The 26,236-nt window shown below is 39.8% G+C and overlaps 1 protein-coding gene across 4 annotated transcripts in view; it reads right to left on the bottom strand.

The window, feature by feature from the left end:
* Window positions 1-3,938: 3,938 nt before the first annotated feature.
* The window catches only part of LOC149538753 (Transducin/WD40 repeat-like superfamily protein), a 222,677-nt gene continuing 200,379 nt past the window's right edge, over window positions 3,939-26,236 (bottom strand). Inside the window, exons 13-14 of one of the 4 annotated variants that reach the window (XM_089800076.1) lie at window positions 4,984-5,040; window positions 3,939-4,884 (exon numbers count right to left, since the gene is read on the bottom strand). In XM_089800076.1, coding sequence (XP_089656202.1) covers window positions 4,729-4,884; window positions 4,984-5,040 — 213 coding nt within the window. In that variant the 3' untranslated portion in view covers window positions 3,939-4,728. Of the gene's footprint in view, window positions 4,885-4,983; window positions 5,041-7,401; window positions 7,538-26,236 lie in introns of those variants that run through there. The other 3 variants (XM_089800077.1, XR_016356100.1, XM_089800078.1) reach the window with 3 other exon arrangements.

Below are 26,236 nucleotides of genomic sequence, written 5' to 3' on the forward strand. Positions count from 1 at the left end.
TTGAATATTAAAATTAGAATAATAATAGTGAAAACAAATTGAACATCAAAATTCAAATAGATTTAATTTTGAATAGATTTAAGTTGAATTGAATATATTGTTTTGTTGACTGCTATGAGAATATGGGTTGAGGAAAGTTCGCGACTGGCTTGCTTGAAAACAATGCTAAATGATTCCCAATGAGTTGAGTTGTTTTCTTTCATTTTTTTTTATAACTTGATTCATTATATTGGTTTTAATGTTTTTGATTAAGGAAAACAGGTTTTGAAGGGTGCCTAAAACCCTTTACAGATTTTATAATTTTCAATGAAGCCCAAACTCAAAAACAACAAACCTTAGGTGAGACAAGTCGCCTGACAAAACAAGGAGAATAGGGTGTCCTTACAGATAACACAATGCACTACTACCATCTAAACAGGTTTTAAATGGGATCCTAAAACCCTATAGTTATAACAGAAGACATTTAACCATGTCAAACTACAAGACAACAAACCAAAGAGACCAAGTTATCCAAAACAAAAAAAGGACAACCTCAAAAAAGACCAGGTGAGCAGCTCGAAAAGGAATTCGAGCCTCAAGGTTTACTTTTAAATCTTGTCTTTTGAGAACATAGAGACATATCAAATGATGGTAAAGAGGGCTTGACCTTTTTTCCTTTTACTTTTGTCCATCCATCATCTGCCATCCTAGCAGCCTTCTGCCAAGCAAAGCCATCCAAACCACAAGCATCCATTAAATCCCTCATAGCCAGGGAAGAAGTACCACCACCACATGAAAGAGGGCTAACAACTTCCCCCCGAAGCTAGAGCAGCATCAAACGAATCAAAGATAGCAGTATTTGAAGGAGGGTCAGCAATATTGGCCACCACATCCCTCACATCCAGGGAAGAAGTACCACCACCACATGAAAGAGGGCCAACAGTCCTCCCTAGAGCCAGAGCCACCTAAGGAGCAACAGCTGAATCAAAGATAGCAACATTCGAAGGAGCAATATTGGCCACCACCGTAGGGGAAACATTTAAATCATGTAGAATAGCAACAAAATCTGCCTCCAAAGAATCCTGAGAAGAATCAACCAAATCACCCCCAATAGAGGGAGCTTTATGAACACTGTAGTGATCATCCAAAACCCCCTTCCACCAAGAAGGTGACTTTTTCAATCTAACCTTTCTTGAGGAGCATCACCCTGCGAGGTGGTTGGTCTTATGGCATTTCCAACATTTGAACGAAATGCCCTCATAATCTAGAAGTTGAATCCAAGAGCCATTGGGAGAGGCCAATTTAATCTTTTCTAGAAGCCCCTTAGAGACGTCAATCTCCACAAGAATGCGAGCATATGTTGTCTGAAACACATTGGAGTCAACCATCAAAAAATCCCCTAGTGGCTCCCCTACGGCCTCTAGGACTGAATCCAACCATAAGTGAAAGGGAAGATTAGGCAGCCTTACCCACAGGGTATCTTGTTAAAGGATTCAATAAATGGATCAAAATCTACATACCATGATTTGGCCATCAAGGGGAATCTCTCCTCCCAAGAGAAACCACTCCTAAGGATGGCATTTCGATCCTCCATAGAAGCAAATTTCACAATGAAAAAGCCCCTTGCCACATGGTAAATTTGGACAATATCTAAAACTATAGGCTCCTAGAATTTGGAAATCCAAGTATGCAGATCCAACATAGAGGGCCAGAAACCCCTAAAACAAACAATGGCAACGGTAGAGGAGAAGTCCTCTGCATAAGTAGAAATCTCTTCGACAATATCAAACTCTAGATTGATCATGATAGGGTTAAACACTACAATGGGCACAACAGCAGCACACCAACACAGGGCCCTGGACACACACCCTGACCACAAAGACTAGCCTCATACGTGGCCACATAAGCATAGGAAATGACTGAACCACCCACAGCTCCTGGGGAACGAATATCCCCACCAGGCTCAAGAGAAGCCCTAGATCGAAAAGCAGCAGAAGCTAGAGTCAGAGTTGAACCCGGAGTGGCCAACATAAAGTCGGACGCAGGAGCCAAAGCCAAACAAAGTTCTCATAATGTTAGCTTAAAATATTTAGCATGTTTCATGAGATTTGAGTATGTTGGTTTTAATGTTAATTCAATTGTTTGCTATTAAAATTTGATCCTTTTTTTCTAAAGAGTTTGTGAATTTTTACTCGTTTTATTAAAGCGATTGTTTTTTTTTTTTTGATCAGTTTATTAAAGCGATTGTTAATTGGATTAACTAGAAAATTAAGTTGGTGAAGAGAATCTGCACAAAGAGGATTTGTTGAAGAGGCTCTATAAACTTTTGAATAAATGCAATCCATAAATGTGCATCAAAATTGAGAGCATAGACAACTGTCAAAGTATAAATAAGAGAGGAATTTTGTGAGATATCACAACTAGCTTGTTAAAGATGTATACGAAATTTGAAATCACAACCAAGGAGAATGAACAATTAGAAAAAATGCCTCAAATATATGTAGATGGATAAAATACCTTGATGGTGAAATACTCCCAAAATGAACTTCTAAAAAGGCTTCAAAAACTTCCAAGAAAATGCAATTGACGTATGTAGAATATACTCAACAAATTGTCTCTAGGCCAAAATAGATGATGACGAAATATGTATGGTCATTTATCAAAATGCTATGCGAATGGGAAATGCTTTGGGTAGACCAGCTAAAAATGGGGTTCATTAAAAGCTTTAATTTATTAACCTTATAAATATGATTATAGATGCAAGATAGAAAAGCCAAAAGGGTAAAAAGGGATCTTCCAAAGTGGCTCGTCAAAATCTTATTGGTAACTTCAAAAGTGCATAGTATATGATGCAATGTTTTGTGAGAGGATTAATTGGTGTATCAAAAAACAAATCAAGAAAATAGTTTCTACTAGTCGAAAGAAACAATAAATCTATAAAAATAATGATATTGTGATGGGATGAGGCTTGAATGATTAGAATGTATTTAATAAGGGGAAAATATGTCAAGATCATATTCAAGGCTCATTGGAGAACATAATAATCTATCCAAACAAGGTACTTTATAGCATGAGCAACAAGCATGATATATAAAAAGTGGGTACTAGTTACTGCCATATTGATAAATAAACCTTTTTTGTCAATCTATGCCATACATTTCGAACTAAACTGACGCTACTCTCTTCAAGTATACGAACAATTGAAAACTATCATACTACTACACATTAACAATGTGTTGAACATGTAACTCTTCATTTCTAATATTTCCAATGTCCCTTGAAGATGTAACAATTCTAAAATTTTCATGAAGAGAAAGAGCATGATTGTATGCACAGAGAAACAACGGAGTGTGAAGGCACATGATTTTATGTAAATAGTAATTAGGCAAGGAACATAAAGTTATAAAAAATATATAGATTTTTTTAAAAGCATGAAAATCATTTCTTGAGCAAAACTAGCCTAAGGAACCATACCATAACAATTATTTTATGTGTTATTTTTGTTCAGCAACCTATATGATATAACATATTAATGTATAATATAACCTATTACATACGGAAAAATGACGATTTTTTTAATTTAATAACATAGAAATGTTAAGTATAATGTTGTAATAGTAAATTATTGAGAATATAATTTTATGATAATAGAGAATTTGTATGCCATGTCAACTTTTGTTTGATTTAGGAGAGGGTGGAAAGTGGATGAAAAACCTGAATTTGAGAAAGAATTCATGCAATTAGAAATTCTGTATACAATTAAGTGGATAAGACATGAGCAAATATGCTTGTATACAATTAAGTGGAGTACATTGAGCAATTGGGGGGGCTCATCATTAGTCTACACAAGAGGCGAACAGCGCTACTTAAGTCTGCTTGAGTTGTCTTGCTGTCCCATAGGCTATTTTTGGCCTCGTGGACGTTAAAATTTTATCTATCTATCTATCTAAACTTGCAAGGGAGCACTAAAAGACATCGGCATAAGTCAAGTCAAGGTACAATTGAAAGGCCTTGTCAGTGGGGCGCAAGACCGGTACAAAGGCCTCTCGTACATGCTAAGTACTAGTTCGAATCCCAACATTAGTTATTTTTACAATATGTGGATGTCACTTTTGGTGTTACGATGCCATTGCAAATGCTTTAGAAGAAATAGGGAGGAACCATCTGTATCCATGTTTTCGTCGGTGTAATATTTTACTGCATCTCTCGTGTTAAGTTCAATTGGCGAAACTATCCTCAATTTCTAGAAAGCTGATATGCGCATGAACTTAGATGCCGTCACTGCCTCCACTTTGGGTTAGTCCCTTTCCATTGTAGTTAATTCAACTCCTCTTAGACATTACTTATCCATCCAAGAGGCTATAAAGATACATCTTGTTCTTTTAAATAGTTAATGAGAATGCAATTTCTATTCATTTGTGTAACCAATTTCTGCTTCCAAATAGATAATTTTTGGTAGTAATTAATTTGACTACCAAAAGTCTTAGGTGACGTCGTAGGGTTGATATTGTTCCTCACATAAATACGAACGAATTAGAATGCACCAAGCACAAACTGCTCTTTTCTATGAAGAAGGCATTAAATTTCCACTATAATGCCTGAAAAGCTGCTAACAATGACTAATCATTCCCTCTCTTGATCTGCTTGATTTTTGGGATTTCCAGAGTATTTAGTTTTGAATCTTGATAATTCTGAAGCTGAAGGAGGAAGCTGAAGTAGCACCCAAAATAGAAAAATACAATCCGTCTTTTACTGGGCTTCTTTCCAAAAGCGCACAGAGTGATCCGTTCCACAGGAGACAAAAGCTGCTTCAGTCGGCGAATGCTCTAACCACCGAGGTACACTACTATGGTTGGATAGCCAATGTGCAACCATCACCCCTGACAAAGCATCCCAGACAACCACCTGCGTGCACACATTCATTCATTTGTATTACTATCAAACACACGCATACAACTCAACATGCTTGGCTGGGTATTAATGACTATTGAATCAACCTCATACCTCGTTGCTTGGTTCATCAACTGACAAAATAAACTCCTCCGTCTGGTTGAAAACTGCCTGCCACCATTACATTTTGCAACCATTATTGGGACACGGTATATATCAATTATTCTATGCCTGCTAACTAAACAAAATCTCTAGCATGCATAATCACCTGCTTGATAATCAAATAGAAAAGTTATGGTTGCCAATTAATAGATTCTATAACAACATTTGCATATCAGATATGCAATAAAAATAATGGTACAATATTACATTACAGACCTCCACTTTATAAGTAAAATATCACGTGTGCATAAAGGTAAAAAATATTTGGACTCCGTGCCAAACTCAAAAAATCCTAGAGATTGAGACGTTAGTAGTTCAACCTAGACGATTGAAAATAATAGACTTGGATATTGATACACAATATACAAGCTGGTACAAACCATTGCACCAAAACCCCGAGGTGCTAGTGAAGGCCGCCCACCAAAATCATAACATCCCACCACATTCCGCAGTCCAGACTCTGGGCTGGATGTGCGCCCATACGGTGGGCCCTCCCTTGGCCGTATGAGACCCGGACGAACACTGCAATGCCGGCATTGCCACCTGCTCTGAGACTCGAACCTGGGTGGAGGCTTTCATACCACATGGTACGAACCGTTGCACCAAAACCCCGAGGTGCTAGTGAAGGCCGCCCACCAGGATCATAACACAAGCATGCCAACAGCAGTGTAACACAATAAATGAAATGAAAGAGGAAAACATTAAGGCACAAATTCTCAACTAATGATTTACAAAAAAAAAATTGATGCACTTATATCCCTTGGCTACAATTGCAAAAATTGAATATCATTTATCTGTCATATACAACCAGTAGAGAGAGCATGCACGGAATATGAAACCTATGAAGTTGAGCCTGAGGCATAGAAAACAAGTCCCATAGACAGGAGCATCTCTTACTCTTGCCAACGCCAGCAGAGAAACATGATATCCGGAATTTGATCCTCTGGAAAACTTCAGATTAAAATTTATAAACATGTCTTTATATTTCTTGAAAATTATTTTCTTGTTTCATCTTTTCTTTCCATTACTGGGATGTAAGTTTCTTGAATCGGATCCATACAACATAACCATCTTGATTTGGACCCATACAACTTAACCATGCGAAGTAAAAATCTCTGGTCTTAAGTTGTTGAAAAGGCATGTTTTGCTTCGTTGTCCAGAACATATGCATAACAAGATATTAATTTCAGCTACATATCTTCATTTGTTCTGTTAAACGATTAAATAACATCGACCTTCATAACAATTTGAGAATCATTTCAATGAGTCTAAATAGTCTTCTGGTAAATCTTGATGATAAGAGAACCATATCGAAGACTCTAAACACCGCTTAGTTAACGTTGCACATAAATATCAGTCACCATGTTGGAATTCCCCCTTTCAATGGGAGAGCAAGGATGAGCAGTTAGCCACCAGCTTTATCCAATATATTGGTTTCTGAGAAAACTGTAACTTTTTTTCCGGTGTAGGCCTACCACATGTTGTAATCTGCCCTTTTTAAAATGGATTTACTGATAAATAGTAATAAATTAGCATATAAAAATTACTAATAATATAATATAATGGAAAGACAACAATTTAAATACGTTTAATGAATGGTCACAAGGCATGAAATAAAGAGTTCCAACTATTGGAAAATAAAAGTAGTAAAACTGAAAGCAATGAATCAATCACCAACTTGGAAAGGAATTGAAGATAATCTAAGTTGTTGGTTTGGTTTTGGATTTTAGTTTGGGTTAAAAAAACTGGTTTGCCAATATGGCAAAAAAAATTGAAATGGGGTTTCAATTCATTTGGATTCGCTAGTACATGTATGCAGCCTAGGAACATGAATTAAGATTAGAATATGAATTAAGATTAGAATGTCACATAGTATTATAAAAACAACAAAAGCACTCTAAAGTTGTAATCATAGCATCATATCAACATCAAAATAATAATATTGAGTTCAATTATCGTTGTTTTGACTTTCAACAATTGCAACTATATACTATCATCTAATGGACAGTCTAATCTTCATCTTCTTCTTCCTCTTCGTTAAAGGTATTAGTTGATTCCCAAACAATAACAATGCAAATGGGAGCACCAATAACATTCTTATTTTCATATAAAGAGCTTGCTTGTAAGATCATAATTGAAAAATGTTAAAACATTAGCTTACAACTCCTTTCACCTATTGAAGATATTGTTTAATGTTTAAATTATAATTTTCACTATAGAGAGCTTGCAATTAATCAAACTAGAGTCATTATCAGCAATTGGATATAAAAAACAATTGAAAGAAATCTTGAGGGCTAGTTTAATTTGATGTAATAAATATCTAAGCTTCACCAAATTTTGTCTTGTAATGTTAAAGATCTCATTCAAATACTGTAATAATTGTTTCCCGCACTAAATTATAGAATGTTTGCCCTGGTTTGCACTTGGTTTCCCTGGGTTTGCCCTCGTTTGACTCGGATTCAACCTGGGTTCAGCTTGAAGGAAGCAACCTGCCTATGTTCAAACCCTGGCCGAACCAAGTCCCAAGCAGACGAATTAGTATCTTATCAACTTTTGTCTTTTTAAACTTTTGTCCAAATAATATCTTCAATATAACTCAAACACTGAAATAAACAACTATGCACTTGAACACATTGACACAAGATTTTACGTGGAAACCCAATGTGGGAGAAAACCACGAGAATAAATGCTTTTATATAAACTTTGTTCTTTTACAACGTATTTGTAGGCTACAACCTACTAGAGGCTCCAACCCTTAATGTTTATGAGCACCGACTCACTAGAAGCTCCAACTCCTATGCTTTGCAAGCTCCAACCTACAAGAAGCTCCAACTCCTTTTGCTATCATCATGAGCACCAACCCACTGCACACACACTTCTGTTCCAACCTGATAATGTTGCTTGCCCAAATGATGATGGATACTTTTATTGCACAATTTTCTCATCTTTCTATTAAATTTATACATCTTATTTCTTGAAGTCAGCCAATAACTCTATACTTCTCAATCTTGCCTATACTCACAAGAATATATATATATATATATATCAGATTAAAATCTGAATATACATGGTGTGAAATATATTTATATATCAGATGAAATTCTGATCATACAAATTCTTTATTCTCTTTCACTCTTTCAAATTTTAATCTGATACTTTATTTATATATATATATCAGATTAAAATCTGAATATACATGGATATTTTATTCTTCCTTTATATACTGGGTATCTTCTTAACTCTGACTTTAATATTATATATTCTGCTCTGCTTAATACTTCACCAATTTTTTTTAACGTACACTATTCTCCCACTCTTCACATCAATTCTTATTTATATTTGACAATGTAAAAGAATACTGGGTATCTTCTTAACTCTGACTTCAATATTATATATTCTGCTCTGCTTAATACTTCACCATTTTTTTTTAACATACACTATTCTCCCACTCTTCACATCAATTCTTATTTATATTTGACAATGTAAAAGAATATGACTCTTCAAAGTCAAGTCATATCTCTTCCTTTTCAAACGATGTTTATAATCGCACCCATTCCTTTTTAATTAATATTTAATTATCTACTCTTTTAAGTCACTTTAGATAATCACTAATGTTCATCGTGACATTTCAAACTCTAATTCAAAGCTGCTGCCGATTCTTTCCATTCTTGTGCGATATTTGTTACTTTCTTTTGTGACATGGAAAATTATATTACTGGAGATGTAAGGCATAAACATTCCTTAATGCCTTCAAATAGTTCTGCTATTTTTGACGATAGTTTGGTGGTTCGCACTGTGTTTGACATATCGACCAGTTACGTCTTGACTACTCATGAATCAATCTGTAATCTGTGTTTATTTTGTGGTTCGTATCATACAAGTGTGCCATTAAACAAGACTCCACCATGGCTTCTACTCACCTCGTTGTCTGGGCGCTCAAAAACAACTCTTTGTGCGATACTTATTCTTCAAATGATATCCATATTAATTTCCTAAATATATAGTATTTTGCTTACACGGTATCTGACTTGTCTTCTATACTTCTGTCCACCTTTAAAGTTTGTTTTATTGCAGCTGCTTATTGACTTTCGATTATTTTATCATGCCAAATATTGACCATGATGGCAGTCCTCCATATTGCACATTGCTGGACGTTGATTCCCTCCATACTATAAGCAAACTCTTTTTCTTTATTTGTCGTCGACAAACGTAGAATGAGATTTAATAATTATTTTTATTTTTATTTGAATCCCAACCGATGATGCTGAAGACTTCTGTCAGTACTTTGTTTATCGGGCATTAGTTTATACATCACAAATCTAGTTAGTATTTATTAAACTGGACGTCGTTGTCTCTGCTTCTTATTGGGCCTCCCGATTATCGATTTGTCTAAGACTTCACTAGTGACCTGTTGGAATAGTCTATATATATTTGTTGCTGTCGACAATCTTCAGATATAGGTGTTAAATGATTATAGAGATGCATCCACACTCGATTGCAATATATCTCCACGGTGGTGGTTTAAATGGCTTGTCTATTGGTTTATTTCTCCCGCTAATAACTCCAGAATGACTTCATCCCCGATCGTGTCTTTTATCAATTGATAATTACCTTCCATCGTGATTGTAAGTGTCCTCTATTCAGCCTGTCACTGTTCTTCTTTATGTTCGTTTCTTGATTGGACTGTAATCTCCACTGTAGCAATTTGAGGCTTTCAAATTTGCTCCTTCTAAACACTGAATATGATAGCACAATGACTCTTCTCAAGGTAAAGCCCATAGGCTATTATCTGCTTCGTTCATTCTCCATTGATGATTATGTTTAGTGCCTATGAAGTCAACAACCATGTTGAAGTTTATTTTTCTTTTGTGACAGTCTATTTGTGTATTCAAGAAAGTCTTCAAATACACTGCTGCTTTAATATCTTAAGTCAATTATTTATATCAACTCTGTAGGTACATGTGATGACCATTATATTTATATTGGCTTTATCTCTGATGGCTTTAACAAATATAGATTGCATAATGATATTTCTCATCTTAAATGCTCAACTTGTCAATGCTATAAAGTCTTTTCAAAGTGCCAAGCCTAGTTTTACTCATCTTCTTTTTATCTACCTTGTATCCATACTTCTTACAGACCTTTGACATTGATGATGCTTGTAGTTTCATTCATGCTCTGGAGATCCTTTAACATCAATGACAATACTTCCATCATGCACTTGGTTGAATTCTTATACTGACAGTCTCGGCTAACTCCTATCACAGTAGTCCGCCATTCCCTTGCTTGTACGACCTGATCCACATCACCTTCCCTTCCTTTCACCCTCATATTTCTCCACTGCATCACCGCATGGTATCCTTTCCCCCACCCGTATTGGCTGCCTTCATCATATGGCCAGCTTGTAGTGGACACCGTACGACCCCATAACTCAGACCTCGACAGCTATTTGTTAACCATACAACCCATCTCATCATTGTTAGGATCATGACTTGTATGACCTATTGCAACCCATACTGTCACCCTTGAAATCATACATCCTCAATCCATTGTAAAGCCATCACATACCCGTATGCCCACTCTCTCTCACATTTTTTCATACACCAAGTTTCGATTTGGCAGTTGATTCGGACTGCAGATTCTATTCGGCCAGGGGTTAGGAATATTAGAGTGGTAGTAGAGCTAGTGATTCTACCAGCCTGTGGAAGTGAATGCAAGTTTATACCTAGAGAAGAAGGCGGGATCTCTCCATTGGTAGAATGGGGGATCAAAAAGATCCCACGACAGAAGTCATGAATCTTCTAAGAGAGCTGACCAGAAACCAAGTCCAAATCAACGAAACCCAAAGGCTTATGCATGAAACAATATAAAAATTGGTTGAGGGAAAAGCAATCAGAAAACGAAATAGGCACAGCAACAACTTTGTTATAGGAAGGATGAACCCTCAAACCTCTTGCTCTTGACCTTCAATACCAATTCTCCTTCCAAGGATGGAAGCACCACAAAAAGAATGAGAGCCCACCTCCTAGGGAATGGAAGAAAAACTTTGAGAAGATTGGAGGAACACAAATTTGGAAGGCAATTTATCCTACAAAGATTATGCTGATCTAAGAATGAGATACTCAGGCAGGAGAAATCATGGTTATTTTAATGATGACCTCAAGAGGAGAATCGACAAAATGAATTTATCACCATTCGATGGATCCAGATCAATCTAAGCACATGCCTAGGTGTTGAAGGAAGACACATTTCCAGCTCAATCTGATGCTTGAAGAAGCACTTAAATTTGTTGCGCTCCATCTAGGAGTTGCACACGAATGGTGGCATCATGGCTTGGTTGCTCTCGGTCGTGATCACATAACCTCTTATGTTCAATTTATGGAAAGACTCATAGACGCTTTGACGAGAAGGATCTCGAACTGAACTTCAAAGAACTAGCACAGTTCAAACAAACTAGCTCAGTCGACAACTACATCACTGAATTCCGGAGACTATTCGTGCCGGTCACGGGCATCTCAAAGAGATGGCAAATAGTGTTATTTATGAATGGACTAGGGAACCCTTTAGAGGTTGGGTCAAAGGTTTCAATCCTGGCAGTCTCAATGAGGCTATATAAAAGGTGTACAACATGGCTACATCATCTTCCTCCAAGAATTATGCACCCTCTCCACCATCTCTACCTAATGAGGACAAAGACAGGGAGATGACTCAGAAAAAGCTTCTGACGGATGAGGACTTGCGGCAGGAGCTTCAAAGGAACAAACTTTGCTTCACTTGAAAGGAACTTGGGATCCTAGCTACCATTGTCTTGGCAAGGGAAAGCTTCACTACATTGAGGAGTTATGTGATAATGAACAGAAAAGTTCAGTCTCTAAGGTTCAAGGTGAAGAAACCACCGAGGCAATGAAAATCGCCACACTTGTGCAAAAAGGAGGTTCCATTGCTACTGTCATTGTGACTTTTGGAAGGAGTATCTTTAGGGTTCATGGCACACTTCACGGAAAGAGTACAAGTCATGATTGATAGTGGCGCCATGTTCAATTTCATCAATTCATCATTGGGCACTAATAAGGCTTCGCACGCATTTGAGAATGGAGTATTTGAGGTTAAGGTGGCAAGGGGAACTTTATTACCCTACACTCTATGTGATTCCCTGACTCAACATTACCATGGGAAACTATACCCTAACAAATGATTTCTTTGTCATAGATATGGTTGACAAGGATATTGTCGTCAGTAAATACTGTATCAGGATGTATCCCATTAGTGTATCAGGATACATGCCGTCAGTATCAGGATGGGGTGTGTGTCAGGATGTATGTCGTCAGGCCGACAGGGTGTGTATCGGGATGTGTGTATCCGGAAGGTTCTACTATTGTAGCCAACATGTTGTATGTGGCCGACGGATACCTTCGGGAAGTTTCCTTGGATAGTATTTATATCCCCCTTCGGGATCGTTGTAATCATCATAGCATCAAAAGCATAATGTATTATCTTGGCATATGCGAATATAATAAGGAGTTCCGCTATTCTTATCTGTTGTTCTCATCTATTGTTTGTATGTATTATTTTCTTTACCCAGTACGGTAAACATTTGGCATTGTTGCCCAATGGACCTGGAAAGGTAGGCGAATGAAGAGTAATGTCGAATCAGCTTAACAAGAATAAGAACAAGCTGAAGGAAAAGGATGAAATAGACATAGCACAAGGAAATCTAATTTTGGCACAGCAAGCCGAACGCAGGAGGTTCCAGAAGATTGCCGACGAACACAGAAGCGCGGAGGAATTGTTGGAAGAGACTCGACAGCGGGTGGAATTGGTAGAAGAAGCAAGGGAGGAGTTTTTGAATTTGTATTCGCCAAGGGAAGAGAATCTAGATGGAAGAGAATCGACTCGCACGGCTCAAAGTGCCGAGGGAGCAAGAGTGTGGAGTGACCTCTTCGTCCACGATACACTTCCAGAAGGGACAGATTCACTTAACGGAGACCCTTCTTCACCAAACAGCACAGCTGTCAGGATACCAAGCGTCGGTGTCGGGATGGCGGGATCAAAGGAGAAGTTGCCTAAATTTGATGGTGATGGAGCAGTTGATCCCATCCGACATTGTAAAACCTATGAAACGATTTGGAGGGCCAATGGCATAACGGATACAAATGAATGGATGAGGCAATTTCTGACAACCCTACGGGCGGTGGCAATTAATTGGTTTACTGATACCAATCCACAAAAGTTAAACAATTGGGATAACATTAAAAAGGAGTTTATCGCAAAATTTCAACTCTTGCGCAACGATAATGAAATTGTAGCAGAGATATTCAATACTACGCAGGGGAAGAATGGAACAGTCCGAGTCTTCGCGAGGAAGTTGAAGGACTTGATCAATAAGATGGAGAATAAGCCGGTTGATGGGTTACAAAAAAGATGGTTCATTGAAGGCCTCCAACCGAAGCTGCGAAAGAAGATGAAAATCGTGCTGCCATCAACATACACTAAAGCGTACAACCAGGCAATGAACATAGAAAGTGAACAGAAGACCAAAAAGAAAAAGAAGAATAGTTCATCTGATTCAGATGATGACATGCCTTTAGGAGAAGAAAGAAGCGACGATGAAGGCACTAGTAAAAAGGTCCACGCCCTCCAAAAGGACATGATTTGAATGATGGAGTTCAAGAACATGCACAAAGAGACTAAGGGCAATGAGCTATGGTGCATAGAGTGCAAGAAAGAAGGCCATACGAAGAGATCCTGCCCTAAAGATCAATTTTGTGAAATTTGCCAGATTATGGGACATTTGATAAAGGAATGCACTTTCAACCTGAAAACAAGAGCACCATAGCAAGTGTTCCTGACACAAGGGGCGTCCGCATCAGGAGGAAGCGAGAACACCAGTACGAAGGGTGCCACATCGACAGGATACAAAAATAACTGACGCAGTCAAAACAACAACAACAACAGCAGCAGCAACAATAATAATGGCGAGAGGAGTCGAATTCAGTATGATGCGAATGGTTGGTCGATAGTTCAATGTTGTGCATGCAATTTGTGGGGCCATTTTGCCCGAGAGTGCACAACGGTGAACACACCGAAATTGTTATGCCGATGGTGCGGACCTGGCGATCATGAAGATACTAAGTGCCCTAAGTCGAGAGTCAACTTAATCATCGTCAGGATGAACTAAAAAGAGGTTTTGGCCATCACTCGGAACCAGGCGAAGCTATACCCCGATCCGACAGAGGAAAAGAAGAGACTGGAGGAAGCACCGGCAGAGATCCAGAGAGCAACGCAGGCAGAAACGACACACCTAAAGGACACGACTGGTACCTCTGCACGGAATTGCGCAGAACAGAACATCGTAGGGCAAATATTACAAACTGAGGTACCCGTCAGGATAAATGATCTAATACTCACTATGCCTCAACTCTGTACGACACTCATGAATATAGCTCCAATTGCGAAGCAATCAACAGAGCAAGAAAGGGAGAAGGAAGGTGGCGCAAGTAAGGAAGATCCAATGCTGTTAGCCCTTTCATCCAGACGCCATCTGGCAGTTGTCAAAATGGGCATTCTCGAGACTATATTGACAGACACGATTGTGGACGGAGGGTCCGGTGTCAATGTGCTACCAGAAGATACTTGGAGAAGGTTGGGACAGCCAACATTGTGGCCACCTACATTTCAGCTACTAATGGCCGATCAACATGGAATCAAACCATTGGGAGTCCTGATGGCGCAACCAGTCACTATCAGAACGCAGCCGTTCCTGCTCAACTTTGTCGTGATTCCACTGAAGCGAAGAGGATATGATGTTATTCTAGGTCGAGGGTGGCTGATACAAGCCAAGGTGAAAACACGATTGGAAGAAGAATACTTTATCACTTGAAAGCAAAGGGTGGAAATACGTCATTGATCTGCACACTCAAATGATCGGGGAAGAAGCTCTGTCATCAGACTCCGAAGGTGAAGAGGATGGAGTCAGACATCAACAGATGATGACTTGGATTCGGTGAGCGGTCTCTACCACTGGCAAATGGAGGACTACAAGCTGTTCCAGAGCTGCAACGTCTTGACAATTGAGGAAGGACGAAACGCAGAAGAATTTCCAAGGAAATTCACCGAGATAAAGGAAGGAGATGTGCCATTGGATGTGACACCCGCTCATAAGTTCACTGAAGGTGAACCCATCAAATATAATGAAGCCACGCTACATACCATGAATCTGGGAGACGAAGCCGAACCACAAAAAGGGGAATCAACAGACGGCGACTTGGATTCGGTGAGTGGTCTCTACCATTGGCAAATGGAGGACTACAAGCTGTTCCAGAGCTGCAACATCTTGACAATTGAAGAAGGACGAAACGCAAAAGAATTTCCGAGGAAATTCACTGAGATAAAGGAAGGAGATGTGCCATTGGATGTGACACCCACTCATAAGTTCACTGAAGGTGAACCCATCAAATATAATGAAGCCACGCTACATACCATGAATCTGGGAGACGAAGCCGAACCACAAAACATACTAGTGGGAGACAACTGGGACCCAGTACTGAAGGTAGTGGCATTCAAGATATTTTTGGAGTATAAAGATGTGTTTGCATGGACATACAAGGACCTGAAAGGAGTACCCTCGGAGTTGTGTGTGCACCGCATCCCATTGATTGAAAGAGCAATACCTGTATGGAAGCAACCCTATAGGATGAACAAAAACTATGCGGTTCGAGTTACGAAGGAAATCAACCGCATGTTGGAGGCCGGCATTATCTTCAAGGTGCAGACCAGTGAGTGGGTGTCACCTATAGTAATTTCACCAAAGGAGGACACCACCCAGATCCGGATATGCGTCAATTTCAAATGCCTAAATGCAATCACCATCAAGGATCCGTTTCTGATTCCATTCATGGACAACATCTTGGAGGAGGTAGCAGGACACAAGATCTACTCCTTCATGGATGGCTTTTGTGGATACAATCATATTTCGATCACAGAGGAGGACAAATTGAAGATGAGATTTGTCGTAGAAGATGGAGTATATGCATATAATCGGATGCCATTCGGTCTATGCAATGCGCCTGCTACATTCCAGCGAATCATACTGCACATCTTTGAGAAGATGTTCGTCAAAAACTTCAAAGTGTTTCTAGATGATTGGTCAGTATTTAGTGCCAAGGACAAACATTTAGCAGCACTAGGCAAATGTATGGAGAGATGCTAACGCGCACACCTAGCCCTGAACCCGAAGAAGTGCAAGTTTATGGTTCCACAGGGACGGTTGCTCGGGCACATCGTCTGTAAGAAGATATGGAAGACAAATCCGAATAGGTAAGAGTCATATTGGAGATGCAGCCGTACACCAATGTAACAGAGGTAAAGTCTTTCCTCAGAGATATAGGCTATTATAGACACTTCATAAAAAATTTTGCTAAGGTAGCATACCCGCTGGACAGGTTAACATGCAAGGGAGAATCGTTCCTTTGGGAAAAGGAACAAGATGAAGCATTTGAAAGGCTCAAAGTACGATTGGCTACGGCATCCATCTTGGCCTATCCGGATTGGAGCAAAGAGTTTCATGTACAAGTCGACGCGTCCAGCTATGCAATTGGAGCAACCCTGGCACAGACAGGAACCCACGGGCTAGATCACCCGATCTACTTTGCCAGTCGATTGCTATCAAAAGCCGAATAGAATTACAGTACGCCCGAATGGGAAGCTTTGGGGATGGTCTACACTGTACAGAAATTTCGTCATTACTTGCTGGCGACACCATTCATCTTCTATGTCGACCATCAGGCTCTACTGTATATGATCAACAAACCTGTCATTCAAGGAAGGATCAGTCACTGGTTACTTTTGTTGCAGGAGTTTACCTTCAAGATCACCGTACTGACGGGGAAGAAACATGTAAGTGCAAATCATTTGCCACACCTCAAAACAAGAGAGCCGGCAGACGATGTAAATGATGACTTTCCTGACACACAGCTGTTCTAGATTGCTATACTGCCAAAGTGGTATACGAGCATTGGAGAGTACCTGTTGATGGGACAGTTTCCAAGTAGCATGCCACCGAATGAAAGATGGAAGTTGGTGTTACGAAGCCGAATGTTTCAACTGATTAATGGGTTGTTATATAAAATGGGATCCGATCAAATCCTAAGGCGATGTGTCCTAGAGGAAGAGATCCCAAGAGTACTAAAGGAAGCACATGAAGGACCAGCAAGAGGACACATGGGGCCAGACATGACCGCACGAAAGATACTTCTGGCAAGACTATGGTGGCTGATGGTACACAACGACGCCAAGGAGTGGATCGTTGCATGCAATACATGTCAACAAGCCGAGAAACCTTTGAAGAGAGACTTCATGCCTCTGAATCCCTCTCATGCTCAGGAACTTTTTGAACTATGGGGATTGGACTTCATCGGACCCCTGAAGGCGAGCAGAACCAAAAAGTGACGATACATCATCGTAGCGACGAAGTACGTGACCAAGTGGGTGGAGGCACACGCACTACCAAATAACTCGGCGGTAAGCACAACAAAGTTTATTTATGAGCACATTATTACTAGGTATGGGATTCCATTGCAGCTAATGAGTGATAGGGGAGGACATTTTGTAAACCATGTTATCCGCCTGCTCACCACGGAGTTCAAAATTTACCATTCATTATCAAGCCCGTACTACCCAAGAGCAAATGGACAGGCCGAGGCTACTAATAAAATACTGGTATTGATTATCTACAAATCCTGCGCGGTCGAAGGCGAGGATTGGGAGGACAAATTACCCTCCACCCTTTGGGCTTACTGCACGTCGTATAAAGTCACAACAGGACACACCGTTTCAACTAATGTTCGGACAGGAGGCCGTAGTACCAACTGAATTCATCATTCCGAGCCTGAGGATTGCACTAGAAAACAAGTTAGGCGACATGGAAAGTTTAAGGGAGCGGCTGTACAAATTAAATAGGTTGGAAGAGAAGCGATTATTGGCGCAATGGGCAACTGAGGTAATGCAAAACAAGCGAAAGGCATGGCACGATAAGCACTTGAAACTGAACAGGTTTCAACCTGGACAGTGGGTGTTGAAGTACAACGGCCAGAATGAGATCAAACTAGGCAAGTTCAAAGTTAAGTGGGTCAAGCCATACCAGATCCGGGAGGTAGGCGACAATGGAGCGATCAAGTTATGGACGTTGGATGGACAAGAAGTTCCGAACATAGTGAACGGGTGCAAGCTAAAAATTTATCACACGCCCGGTAAGCCGTCACCATCCAAGACTATGACGGAGCAGTAATACTGTAAAAAAATTGAAAAATGCACTGTATGGTCAAGTGATCGTACGGCATTGGGAAAGGAAGTAATCACCATACAGTGTTCTCAAGAAAATCGCCATACAGATCCCTCTTGATGGCATTTCCCACCATACGGTTTGGTGTTGAGTGATTAAGCTAATTACCATACGGCGGCATTGGTCGCTAGAAGTTTACTGTTGCACATTCGTACGACTGATTACCCAATCACCATATGATATCCAACCTTATACTACCATACGGTGCCCCCAGCTTACATCATCAAATGGTTCCATCTTATTTTAGGCAAGTAATCACCGTACGAACGTCAGCACTCAGCATTGTAATCCCGTACGGCATTCAAGGATATATCACCGTATGGTAATCCAAAGTGGCATCTAGGCACATAAAGGCGTTAGGCATTCATTCTGGAGTGAGCCGTACGGCTTCCCTCTGGCAGTTTATAAGATGCTATAGAGATTAGAAAACGCAACCTATGGGTTTGGATGCATAGTCAAGGAGAGTGGAGTGTTGCCGGTGAAAAACATAATGCGAAGGGGGTCCTGGCCAGTACAGATCAGAGATTGACAAGAATACTGGAAACCGAGCAGTATTGTAAGGGGTACTTCTTAGAAGGGCTTCCAAGGGTGCAATCAGATCATATTCCAAGCTAAGGGCATCTGCCGGACGTCGCTTTTTAAACCAATTCTGGAGGCATTACGCATTCGTCTGGGCACTCAAAACACACTGAACCTGTACGGCTGGGAGATATGGGCACCACACGCTGGAAAGATGATCACCGTATGGTCTCAGGAAATAATAAGAGGGCACGTACGGCATCAAGCATCCATCTTGACTGACAAGTTGTAGGCACTACAAGGAACCAGTACGGCCTTTATTTTGTGGACTGCAAACATTAGTTGATAACGTCTAAGGAAGCAATGGTATCTGTGCATTGAGGAAGCCCTCTCAAGTCATCATTCGGCAATTCAAAAAGTATTGGCAACTGTGCAGGTGAACTGTTGTGCAAAAATTAGCAGTGTGAGTAAAAACATGGGAGGAGTTAGGCATTCCGGATTCTTTTTCATTCTGCAAGAGCAGCCGTATGAAATTCTACCTAATGAATTCAATCTTTGTCCATGATATCCATTCTTGAGACTAAAAGGGCCAACGTCCATACAAGTTAAGGAGGGAATTTTCGCAAGCCGTACAGACAAGTAACTGACCTAACGGCTTTCTTTCCAGCAAAAGGCATAGTATGCAATTAGCTGGTAAGAGGGCTTGGAGGAAGCAATTGGAGCAAGATTTGACCATGAACCAAGATGTGCAGGCAGGACCCTCTCGAGCACGGCCACGAGGGAAGGATAAGGGCAAGCACAGGGCAAAAGTGCAGAATCCGAATGTGCAAACAATGCCACGGAGTGTAGTTTTTGAAGGATTGAATGGATGGGACTGCTGGAAATGGTGGGATGAACATCTGGATACTCACCTGGTTAAGGCAAGCATTAGAAAGGCGCAGGTGGAGTGGGCTATCTGGATGCCACTTTTTTGTATCCGAGATTTTGAGGGCGTCTTGCGGCCTATGATTGAGGCTTATGATAGGCATTCTCGGAAGTGCTCAATTCCGTATCTGGGGTATACAGTGGTATCATTTCGGCTAGCCGATTTTACGAGTATTTGGTATACCAAGAGTGGCACAAGGAGCCAAGATTGATGGTAAGCCCAAAAAGATGAGAAAGGAGACGAAGTTGCAGCTGATACGGATGGTGTGTAATGACGAGGTACAACAGCAAGTGGATACCCTTATGGACACTTCGAAGGGAAGAGGGCTACGGAAGTCTAATATTCGAGAGGGCCATTGGAAGTGTCTGATGGATGTGGTAAAAAGCAGGCTTACAGGATCCAGCAGGGAGTCCGACATTTCCTTTCTATTGGTTAGTATGATGAATGGGATCATGAACGGGAAGGTGTACGATTGGGCTTCTCTATTAGCCACGCGCATGGATGAGTTTATGACCCTGCAACACAAAACATTCTATATGCCACACTATGCCATCGGACTCTTTCTGGAAGCCACGGCAAGAATGATACCCCACGAGCAACTAGAAATTAAGCTAAGTCCGGCGGTACCTAGCGAGCCTCCGATAATGCAATGGAAGCATTTGGATTCACCTAAAGGACAGAAGGGCGTGGGCCAGAAGAGGTCACGGCAAGAGATGGAGGAATTAGGCAACACAGATAATTGCCGCCAGGACACATCTTGCGAAGAGGATGACTTTGAGGATATGGAGGTGGAGCAGGATGAGGAAGATGATGAGGAAGGCTGAGTAGTTTCAGCAGTCCCACTCCGCTTTCCACGTCAGTTGACGGCTGCATGAGTAACTACTACTACTTCAGTTCAGGCAGGTCCAACACCACACATACACACCATGGCGGATGTCTACATCCCAGGATTCGAACAGTTTTAGCGTCCAGTGGTGATGATCCCGGTCACTCTACATTCTAGATCACGGGCAGCAGTAGTGGCAGGATCAGTCTCACATTCAGTGCCTATCCAACCTAGAGTGAGCCAATGGACAGCATCACCAGTGGCCACAACTATGGGTACGCAGCTAGCGGGATTGCAACCTCAGCCAACGGTTTAGGAACCGACTCCCATACCTCTAGCAAAGAGTTTGCCTCAGCCACTTCCTGTAGCGGAGCCAGTAGCAGAGGGAGGAGTCAGTCACGGAGGTGCACAGGAGCAGGTTCGTCTAGAGGTGATTGAGTCAGATGCAATAGTCACCATAGAAGAGACTCTATTGGATGAGGATCTGGGTGCTCATTCCAGTATTCCGGAAGCAGAACTAGAGGCGCCAATAGTAGTACCGACAAGTTTAGCGAGTCAGGCGAGTGAGTACTTGAGGCGACAGCTACTTGCCCTTGTCACCAGAAGTCCCTCCATTCAGTCTCCCATGAGAAAGCACACGCACTTGGAGGCCAATTGGTCAAACAGTGAAGTAGTTGAGATACCGGCATCACCAGGGGTGGAGGATCAGAGTGCAGCGGTAACAAGGAAAGTGGATGGACGAACGCAGGTGTCAGACCCACTACCAGTAGCAGAGGAGGACAAGGATATCCATTCTCGCCTGGCTGTCATCGCAAAGCAGAGTAAGTCCATAGCAGAGTTGGTGCTGACAGAGCGAGAAGAAGGGCAACGACTGTGCAGAAAGCTCGAGAGACGGCGGAGAAGGCTCGAGAGGAGATGGCCGACCGACTTACCACCTAGCAAATTGCGTGAGAAGCAGAGCGGACAGCCTTGTTAGCATAGCTCGAGGAGAGTACACTAGGGAAGCAACAGGCAGAACAGCAGTTAGCCACAATGGAGCAGCAACTAGCAGAACAAAGCAGTGGTTGGTAGCAGCACTTCAGGAGAAGGACTTAGCAAAGTAGGCTCATGATCAAAAGGAAGCTAAGTGCTAGGAGGTTGCTTTGATGCTGAAGGAAATGGTGGAGGAGAACTCTCAGATTAGAGCTGATTTGCAAGTCCGTAAAGATCAGGTGTATCAGCTTTGATGCAACCGGTCTTCGCAGTCGGAGACATAGCCTTCAGGTTCATGATGTATAAGTCCATGTTGTTTTTGTTGTTTTATGAATAATATAGTTAGTTGTTGGGTTTTTGTTGTGTCGTCGTCGAGAGACAACTTTTCTTTTTGGGGGGGATGCTGTCGTCAGTAAATACTGTATCAGGATGTATCCCGTTAGTGTATTAGGATACATGCCGTCAATATCAGGATGGGGTGTGTGTCAGGATGTATGTCGTCAGACTGATAGGGTGTGTATCAGGATGTGTGTATCAAGAAGGTTCTACTATTGTAGCCGACATGTTGTATGTGGCCGACGGATACCTTCGAGAAGGTTCCTTGGAAAGTATTTATATCCCCCTTCGGAATCATTGTAATCATCATAGCATCAGAAGCATAATGTACTATCTTGGCGTATGCGAATATAATAAGTTCTACTATTCTTATCTGTTGTTCTCATCTATTGTCTGTATGTATTATTTTCTTTAAACAGATATCATATTGGGCATCCAGTGGATGGAGACCCTTGATTAGTATACCCAAAGTTCCAAGAGGATGGACTTTTCATTTAAGACAGATGGAAAATTGTTGCCAAGAGGGATGTCAAATAGAGGATCAGGGGAAGTCACATTCAAGAAAATGTAGTCAACTTTTAAACAAAACATGACCCAAGAATGTAACTTTAACATTGTAGAGGCAAGTAAAAATGTAATAGTCAACATTTTACCCTAGGCATCTACCCTTAATTCCTTCAAACCTTGAATGATTGGCAGGCCCATTTTTTGGTCGAGTACTCCAAAAATAGTTTTGCATGTTAGTTGATGGATGACTATATAAAGGATGCTAGATACAAAGTAATTGATGACATCATTTACTACGACGATAAGATCTACTTGGTGCCTGATTCCAAACTAAAGAAGTTGATCATAAGAGGTTCCCCAAAATCGAGTTTGCAATTTCTTGAGGGCAAGCAATTTGTGGGATGGGAGGACTATAAAAACCCATCATTAAATAAAATAAAATAATAACATTTGTATTTGGAGATCATGGTTCATTTATGCATATCTTGGGCCCATCTTTATTTTTTGGTCGTAGGTGTTTGTTGTCATGTCGGCACTTGTTGTGCACCTTTGGAGTTTTCTTCTAACAGGGTATTTAAGATCGACGGGTAGGATTTTTTGGTATGCGACTTGATTTATTTTGTATTTGTGAATCTTGTGGAATTCTGCTTTGCTCGCCGATTCAAAAATGTAAGACCTTCCCTACTTGGTCTATGCAAATTCGGTCAGTGTCAGTCCTACCCTACTTCACTTCAGATCTGGCACATGGAGCACTATCTTTGTTTGCAATTATAATCTCTAATCTAGTGATAAAATAAATATCTTATGTTTGGAGTACTTCAAAGCTCGTGTGTATGGTGTTGAATTCTATTTTCGTTATCTAATTGACTGGATGTGTATCAAAAGTATATACACTTGGTTGAATTCTCACAGTAACAACCTCTTCTTGTTAGCAAATGTGGATCAGTTATAGAGAGAACTTTGATAGTCTTTTAAATCCAATTGTATCAGACTTTTTATTAATCCTTGGAAATGAAATCTAAGAATATGTTCAGACTTTGTTATATATCAATGTCTCTGATATTGACAAATATCAGAGACATTGATATATAACAAAGTCTGAACATATTCTTAGATTTCATTTCCAAGGATTAATAAAAAGTCTGATACAATTGGATTTAAAAGACTATATATATAGAAACAGTATGACGTGTAGAAAACCCTGAATTGTTGATCTAGAATCCCTTGAAGATCCTTAATTACTGAATCGAATGTCTGCTGAATAGATTTATATTGCCTTTGTTATTGATATATTTCCTAAACAGCAGCCACCGATTGCGATAATATATTATGGCAAAGAGCTAAGTCCACGGAAGGTCATGACTCCCACCATGGCTTATGCCACATGGCCCTCTGTGGCCTTAACAATATCCTTAATAAAAGTCATCAATCAGTAGTCACATATTTAAGACTTTGACAAGCATCACTTTATCGGGCATGAATATTATTAAGTTGTGAAATAAATATAACACCAGTGAAGGTAGATAAGAATGTTTCTCATTCTGCTGTTAAGCAGATATCATTATTAAATTATTTTATTCAGAATTTATATAAAGTTATTTGTGATTATATATATATATATATATATATATATATATATATATACTATTCAAATCATATTTCACCATTACAACTATATATCAATTTAATAATAGTGAAGTGTATACTTCAATCCAAATGAAGCTACACTCTTAACACTCCCTCTTAGCAAAAGAGGATTGAATAGTCATAAGTATTTCATGATTAGAATTACACTGACTTCAACACTAGCGGTGCTATCAGATTACCGGCACTCCAGGACAACATTGGAATGATGTCTATCAGATAACAACAATTACAATTTGAAATATAAATAGTCTATCTTATCATGACATCCGACACATTTTGGGACAACAATGACTATAGTCAATCATGATAATAACTATCTCCATATCATGATATCCGGCATAGTCCGAGACACAAACAAGAGGAGTCAATCATGATATGTTTGTTATCATAATCCCCAACACAATTCGGGAAAACACTAAGATATAACAAAAAATAAACACTATATTCTGTATCAAGATATCCGACACATTCCGGGACAACAAATTAATGTAGTCAATCTTGACACAATTGGTATTCTGGCACATTCCAGGACAACTTAACGTAGTCTATCACGATAACAGATCACACTATTGTTGAGGTAGTCACCTTACAATAGTGATCTTACACAATTATTCCATGAAGGACCATCACCCTTCATGACATAACACAAATGAAATGTTGCAACATTAAATATTTATGAATATAATAATTTCATAATACAGAGATTTCTTCTCAGAAATTTCAAATTACAATTTAATCATACCACATTTATTCCTAACGTATTCCACTTTCAACTTCGTAAGAGGCTTGGTGAATATGTCAGCATTCTACTTTTCAGTACTAAAGTAGACTAATTTAATGACATCTCTGTCTACCATATCTCTTATGTAATGGTAAGGTATCTCTATATGCTTGGATCAATTATGGAATACTGGATTTACAGAGAGTTTGATGCAGCTTTGATTATCACAGTGAATCACGATGCGATTTAGGGGCTTCCCAAATAATCAAACTAGAAACTTCCTTAGCCATACTACTTCACAGGCTCCCATGGAGGCAGTCATGTACTCAGCTTCAATGGAGCTTAAAGCAACTGCTAACTGTTTTCTACTAAACCAGGATATCATAGCCGATCCAAGACTGAAATAAGATCCAATAGTACTTTTGCAATCAAGAGAGCTGCTTTCCAAGTGGAATCTGAATACCCTTTAAGTTGTATCTCTACATCCTCATACTTCAGGCCAAAGTCCAATAGTACCACATAAATATCTCAAAATATGCTTGGCAGCCATTAGGTGAATCTTCCTAGGTTCACACATAAATTGACTTAACTCATTAGTATGATAACAGATATCACGACGAGTATTTACCAAATACATAAGAGACCCAATAATTTGTCTATAGTAGGTAGGGTCTATAGGTTTTGAATCAGCTACTTCAATTTTAAGCTTATGAAGATTTGTTTCCATTGGAGTAGATAGAGGTTTACAATCTATCACACCGAATCTAGTCAAGATATCAGTAGTGTATTTCCCTTGATTTAGGAAGATGTAATTCTCCTTTTGCCATACTTCTAGACACAGAAAATAATGTAGAATCCCTAGATCTTTCATATCAAATTCAGCCACAAGTTCTTGTTTGCATTTTGCTATAAGATGATCTTCACCCATTATTAATAAATCATCAACATAAAAAACAAGAATTAACATATCTCCATTAGATATTTTGAAATATATGTTAGGATCAACTTCATTTTTGGAATATCCTAATTTGGAGAGATAGCTGTCTATTCTTTCATACCAAGCCATGGGAGCTTGCTTAAGACCGTAGAGGGCTTTCTTCAGCTTGCATAAATAGAAATTTCTGTCATGAGTGGAAAATCCTTCAGGTTGTTGTATATATACTTTCATGACACCATTCAGAAAAGTTGTCTTGACGTCCATTTGGTGTATCTTCTACCCTTTGGATGTTGCAATGACAATAATGGCTCTTATAGAGGTATATCGGGCAACAGGAGCAAAAGTCTCTTCATAATCAATTCCGGCCTTTAGAGAAAAACCCCCTGGCAACAAATCTGGCTTTGTGTTTTTTAACGTTACCATCTTATGCATATTTGATTTTGAACAACCATTTTGAAGATACAACTGATTTATCT

This window comes from Cupressus sempervirens, chromosome 9, assembly GCF_028749045.1.
Source record: "Cupressus sempervirens isolate cs-2001-9-10 chromosome 9, ASM2874904v1, whole genome shotgun sequence".
NCBI classification, from domain to species: domain Eukaryota; kingdom Viridiplantae; phylum Streptophyta; class Pinopsida; order Cupressales; family Cupressaceae; genus Cupressus; species Cupressus sempervirens.